This window comes from Micromesistius poutassou (assembly GCF_964030765.1).
Source record: "Micromesistius poutassou genome assembly, chromosome: 4".
NCBI classification, from domain to species: domain Eukaryota; kingdom Metazoa; phylum Chordata; class Actinopteri; order Gadiformes; family Gadidae; genus Micromesistius; species Micromesistius poutassou.
This window is the reverse complement of record NC_140274.1, coordinates 17,767,985-17,774,899: the sequence shown is the minus strand read 5'-3', so window position 1 is coordinate 17,774,899 and position 6,915 is coordinate 17,767,985. Positions and strand designations below refer to the sequence as shown.

Here is a 6,915-nt window from a genome sequence, read left to right as displayed (position 1 = left end):
GAGAGAGGGGGAGAGGGAGAGGGAGAGAGAGAGAGAGAGAGAGAGAGAGAGAGAGAGAGAGGGGGAGATGGAGAGGGAGGGAGAACATCCTCATGCCTCTGGGCAAGAGAGAGACACCAGCATCTCATTGTTTCATTGCACCGATCGGATTCCTGCAGTATTAAACACAGTGAGTCAGAGCCGCAGAAAATCATTTGTGAGCTATTCTTCTCTCGATTAGATTCCCCTAGTAACTGGTTCACTGCAGAGACTGTAAGTGGATTGAATATGATATTAAGACTTTATTGATTAACTTTATCGCACATTTGTGTGTGTGTGTGTGTGTGTGGTCTTGTGTTTGGTTTTGGTGTGTGTGTGTGTGTGTGTGTGTGTGTGTGTTGTTGAGGCTGGTTGGTGTGTGTGGTGTTGAGGTTGGTGTGCGTGTGGTTAGGCTGGTGTGCTTCCTCAATTAATAAGGCTGAAGGTAAATAAGTAACTATCTCTGAGATGGTTTGAATAAGCTGGTTTCAAAGCACCATGAATAGCAGCAGGTGTGCTTTCTTCACCATACTCTTGCCTCTGTTCAGAAGCAGACATTTTGAATGTCGCGCTTGCAATCAGATATGCACAGCTGAAGAGATTGCGACCACCTGGAGAACAAACGGACAAGCATGACATCACCCACTGTCGCCATGGCTACGATGGCACAACATCTCAAGCATACGCACAAACACACACACACACGCACACACACACAGACACACTCACACACATATACACAAATACTTCTAAGAACCTTAAATAATAAGCAATCTCTAAGCACAGAGATTGAAAACATGTCAGAATTTCATAAAAGCTTACAAACACAAACTGTATGACTGCTTTCCCATTGAATAACAAACTAATTTGGACGATATCACTTCCAGAAATCGACGTATATATTCAACATGGTAGCACATGGAAGTCATGCACATTACATATGGATTACAACTTAGAAGCCAATCATTGTAATCAATGTGATTAACAGTCTGGTTGCATCAGACACCAAGACAAATTGGCAACAGACCCCACATGGCTGGCTGGCGGATTAGGTCGTGTGACAGGCAATCACGGAAATGAAAACTGACAGCTGTGACGTGATTGGATAGGTCATGTTTTTTATTTTTAAATACAACATCCTGACATGGTGTATTAGGAAATGTGTCTGCCCTAGGACTGCTTATAATGGGAGAGCTTCAGTGATCAGTGATAAGACCGAGGAAGCAGATGGCAAGTGTAGATCAGAGAGTTGTGTACGGTGTACTTTAATGACTTTACAGCGTTATCAACTCTCCCTCACTCCTAGGACTGGGTGTTGTAGGAAGGTTCACTACCAGCCGCCGATGGCACTACCTGGATGGCGGGATACATATAAATTCAATACTCTTTGAGTGTAAACACATTTTTCTACAATGAAAAAACAAACATGACCATCTCTCCCTCACTACTCTAGGGGCTTTGAAATCTTGTCAATAACACCAATGCCTCAACCTGGGTTTTGGTTTCAATACCAAATGAATACCTTTATCAGTGCTTGACTCTGCTGGAAAACACAGCTTTTTCTACAATAAATGAACAAACTTAAAACTATTGTTGGTGCGGGTTGGTGAAGCATCTGTACCAGCAGATATTTGAACATGCAACTCACATACAAGATAATTTCGCCATATTATTCCATCTGCCCCTGAGTAGCACTAGTGTGCGGCTTACAAGCTAGCGTGTAATCTGTTTATACACATTGTTTGTCGTCTGCCAAGAACCAAACATGTACTATGGGTCCAGTTTTTGGTTCTCAGTCATAAAGACGTGTTTGTGTCAGTACCTAGAATGTATTGATGTGTATTACTCAGCCCTTCTTTCACCTTTATATATTTTATAGTATTATGTCTGTGACATATTGTGTGGACCCTAATATTCAAGTATGTATATAGTGTACACAGGATATAATATAGGATAGCCATTCTTCCTAATTTGCTGGTTTGTGCATCTTCATCATGCTGGCTGCAGAAAATATTACATAATGAAACCCAGGTTTCATTTGAAAGATTTTGCAGTGTATCCAGTTATCCAGTGCTTTGAAAGGGTTGCGATGTATAATTATTTTTTAATTATCATCTAATATGTAGATCTGACGTTGGCAAATACTAATTGGTTTCAATCAATAGAAGAGCTGTGTGAATAATTTGACTTCAAACGATTGAAGAGATGCAGGAGAATGGGGGGGGGGGGGATAATGGTCCATGGTGAACGACTAAATACTGGCATTCCTCAGGAGTGTGAAGTGCAGTTCCCGAAAGACAATTACTTTGCCTTTGCTAAATGATGGGCATTGTTAGAAACTGGCTCCTTTTTCCCAAAGTTTCAATTTCTTGAGGAGAACAACTATTCTGTTCCATGCCTGTAGATGTGCCTATGCGAGACCATAACTAATAAAGGTGAAGTATTTAGTACGGGCCTCCATACCAAAAGTTAATGTGTTTGATCCCCAATGTCCACAGTTGTCCTTGATGTCCTTAACGACATGTATCTTAAAGTAAAGTTGCTTTGGATAAAAGCATCCGCCAAACAGTAAGCTACAACTCAACGGCTGTACTCGTAATCCTATTGGTCCATTCTAAGCCCTTTCCTGTTCATTTTCCTGTTTCCCGGCCAATAGGGAGAAGATGCCATTCCACCATGTGACGGCAGGGCTGCTCTACAAGGGGAACTACCTGAGCCAGTCGCTGTCGGACACTGACAGTGACGTGTTGGCCAGCATCTCTGTGGAGGAGCTGGGTGGTAAGACATCTTAAAACGTTAAGCCCAAAGCGCACAGAACACACGTTTTGGTTCATGTTTGAAGCACACTACGTTCCGGCTCTGTGTGCTTTGCTCTGTTGAAATTGTTTTTTTTTGGTAGCTCAAATATAAACCGTTACTTGAGCTCGCTGTGCTTTGGGCTTTGGACTCAACCTCTGGTAACAGCGCTCTGCTAGATAGCCCTGCTGTTGCTATTGCTAACACTGATTGGCAGATTTTACCGTCAGGTTAAGGGTGAGGGTAAAGGTCAGGTAAAGGTTGAGGGTGATTAGCCATCCACCCACCGTATGTCTGGGGGGACACCCCCACCTGCCAGGCCACCAGTGGATGGATTTAGAAATCGTTTGTTATGGCGACTCAGCCTCACACCTGGTGCTAAAATACGGGCCCCTTTGAATGACACTATTGCTTTCCTCTGGACAAAAATGTGACTCCTCTCTCATAGTGTCATAGCAAGAAAGACATAGCGAGATGTGACGCGTTTTCATCGACTTCGCTTCGACCGCCGTAACTCGACGGCCCTTAAGTCTTTTCTCTTTCGTGGAAAGAGAAAAGACTTAAGGGCCGTCGGGTTACGGCGGTCGAAGCGAAGTCGATGAAAACGCGTCTTTTCTCTTTCCACAAAAGAGAAAAGACTACCAAAGGCTGTTTGGTAGTCAGTCGGCAGTCCTGTGTGTGTCTGTGTGCATTTCCCCACATGGATCCCTTCAGAACCTCGGTAGGGGTTTGGGGGGATTGGGGGGGGGGGGCAGTATAGGGAGAAGCCAGCGGCACCGGAGCGCGGCTCCTCTGACCCAGCGGCACCGTGCCAGCCAGCGCGGTTCCTCTGTCCGCTGCTTATCTCCCTGCCAGCTGTCACACTCTGCTTCCCGCGGTCCTTTTGTTATCCACCAGACCTCAGAGTTATCACCCCCAGCCCTGCTTGATAAAAAGCCCCTCTCTGCCAGAGTCGGGGGGGGGGGGGGGGGTCTGAGCACGGACAGAGAGAGCGCCAGCCATGCGGGGATATCCCCTTATTAATCCAGCGACGCCACATTAGGCGTCTGGCAGGCAGAGTGGAGGCTGGCCGCGCTCGCTGTAATAACCAAGTGCCTCTGTTTGGTCACTGCTCGGCAGTTTTAACATGCATAGATTTCCCGGGTTGATACGTGCCGATTGAATGCGCCACGGGCTAATATGGAAAACAATGTGTTTTCTGGCCCAGAGAGGTCTGCTTAAAGTCGGCCGAATGCCTTTCGGATCCGCCAACTGTTGAGAGTTTGGATAAACGGAAGACACAGAAGACATTTATTCCATTATATGCATCATTACAGCTTGTGTCTTTTGGCAGTCCGAAACCTGTTTAATACTTTTCTTTGATTTGCTTTTGATGTGGAGACACCTGCGCCAAATAAAAAAAAAAATTTGGGGGGGTTTTTCAAGACAGAAAATATGTGACCAATGTGCTAAGCAGCTCAGCCACAGCATCTTGCAGCGTGATATTTAGGATTTTGATGGAGGGCTAGGACGAGTGGGGGGTATTTATTACAAGCTTGTCTTAGGATTTTAGAGGTCTAGGAAAGGCAAACTGTTCAAAACATCCACCACACTTCTATAATCGTAAGCGACAGATCTATTGATCATTCCTTCCATGACTGCATGTTCAACTGTTTTCCGCCCGACAACAGTATATGAAGGGCTGTAGTTATTTATTGGAATGGTGTGGAGTTCTGCTGAGTAGTACTGTCTCGTTCAGCAGAACAGAGCCCGGTGTGGACTGTAGAGACAGGAAGTAAAACATGAATGGCCCTTACGTCTTGATCACAGCTCGGACAGCATCGTAATAGTGTCGTTTGGAAAGGCGTATATATAACACAGGAGTACTGTTTGACAGTGTTGCTGCAAAGTAACATTGATTTACAAATGAAGTCTCTATCCTCGATACCCACTGTGGGTATCACTGTGATTTGAATTCTTTAGTTTAGTCTTTTAAGGAATAAATATATATCCAATATCCAATATCCATATCCATTTGAGATGGAAATATATATATATTCTGATTGTCTCAAGACGGCTATGTGAAAGTTAAGCAACCGGCTGTTTTCCCGGTAAGATGTTGAGTCAGGCAGTGTGGGCGACACATAACCATACATTTAACATTTTTCATACAGTACATATTTACTGTCTTGAGTACAAAGGTATTGGAAATGTGCTCTGTACGTATATGCAACCAAATAAAGTACACAATGCTCACTATGCAAGCATGTATGTCAGTGTTTATTCTAAGACCCCTGCTGTTTAGTGATCCTCCTAAACATACACAGTAGACAGAGACCCAGCGATCTCTCTGGTGTTGTGGTACTGGCATTGCGACTGAATCTGTCCTAATCATAAGGATAATACTAGAGAGAGCTCTAGGGGGGGTTGGCTTGGCTCGTATGAATATCTCACACAGAGCACCGCACGGGGCCTCTGAAGAAATCTCAGTAGCGACTGCGAAAAACTCTGTTAGAAGAACCTAAACGAAGAGCTCTGCTTTCCTTCCACCCTGCCTTGTTCTGCGCCCTCTCTCATTCAAATCGTATATAATTTTTTGGTGATAGGTAACTAAATTCTTCCTCATATTCTTGTGCTTTTTCCTAATAGTTTCCCCGCCATCTGCTTCCTCTTTGCTCGATGTGTGGATTTCAATGTCAGACTTGATCCTGATTGGCTAACGTTGGGTGTGCATATTCAACAACGGACACCGCTGCCATTTTTCAGCTCTAGTTCAATATGCAAACAATGGTCACATACAAATATCGACCAGAAATGTCCTTGCCAACGCAAAAACAATATGCTCAGTCTATTTAATTTCAGCTGATTAAGTTGATAGCACGTTAATGATCAAAGTATCTGATATGCAATAATGGTGGGTAACTGCAGAATAAGAGGAATAAGCCACCCTGGGTTGGTTCAATATTATGACATATCAGTCACACAGTATACACAACCGCATATTTAGCATTCTGTATTCAAACAAACAAAAACTTACAATGTGGAGGATTGTGCTTGACCTAGTTTTTCCCCAGCCCTTCAGTGAACAAACTGAATTTTGATCACAACTCTCCCTCTCGCTCCTACGGTGTTGTGTTGGACTCCAGGGAGCAGTTTGTGAGTGTAACTTAAGTCACATGCAAATATCAACACACTGAGAGCCCTTGTTCTATTAAAACAGCTCCCAGACACAGGAACACACTCTACACTTCTTTAACTCCTGCGTGCGCTCCTTAAGTGTATGATGAATGACGAGGGATACATCTTTATAGCTTTGAACTGTGTGTGTGTGTGTGTATGTGTGTGTGTGTACGTGTGTTTACGTGTGTGCGTGCGTGAGTGCGCCTGTGTGTGATAATCAACGGTTATAGCACCGCCTTTGTACATTTGTGATGTCCTTTTTAATGACTCTATTATATAATGAATATTTGTATTCAAGTGATACAATAACTCTGTAACTTACTTTCTAAACTGTAACTGTATATGTGTGTGTGTGTGTGTGTGTGTGTGTGTGTGTGTGTGTGTGTGTGTGTGTGTGTGTGTGTGTGTGTGCGTGCTATTATTTTAGTGTGTATGTGTGTGCATATTTGTCTTTGAAATGTATCTGTATCACGTATGTGTGCATGTGTGTGGGTTTTTCTTTAAGTGCGTGTGTGTTTGTGTGTGTATTCTGCAGCAGATAGATGTTTAGGGGCCCATTGTCAAGGGCCCGCTTGCTAAAGGTGCTCTGTAGTATGTGGACATGCAGAACCACACACACATTCCCAACCAATTTTATTTACAACTCAGGGTACCTTTTAACAGCAGGGTTTCTGTGTTTTATATTGGGCAATTTCTCAAAAGAAAATTGTTTTTCACCAGGCGAATGATGGTTAATTTGTCTGGTGAAAAGGCAGACCAATAAAACGTTTTGAGGAATGTTTTATTTTTATTGAATACTCTTGAACATTCAATTGACCTCGTAGAGAAGTACAAAGTACAAACATCATGAGATAAACAACACAAGATAAACCCTAACATAATTATTATATTTTTTTTACAAATAACACCAAACTAAGTATCCCGGTTTGTATAATCATCATA

General features: G+C 43.2%; 1 protein-coding gene across 1 annotated transcript in view; it reads left to right on the top strand.

Moving 5' to 3' along the window:
• Positions 1–2,678: 2,678 nt before the first annotated feature.
• LOC311342132 (calcium-binding protein 8) overlaps positions 2,679–6,915 on the top strand; it is a gene marked incomplete at its 3' end in the record, with an annotated part of 32,217 nt that continues 27,980 nt past the window's right edge. The window contains exon 1 of the mRNA XM_084466969.1: positions 2,679–2,796. Coding sequence (XP_084323095.1) covers positions 2,682–2,796 — 115 coding nt within the window. The 5' untranslated portion in view covers positions 2,679–2,681. The remainder of the gene's footprint in view (positions 2,797–6,915) is intronic.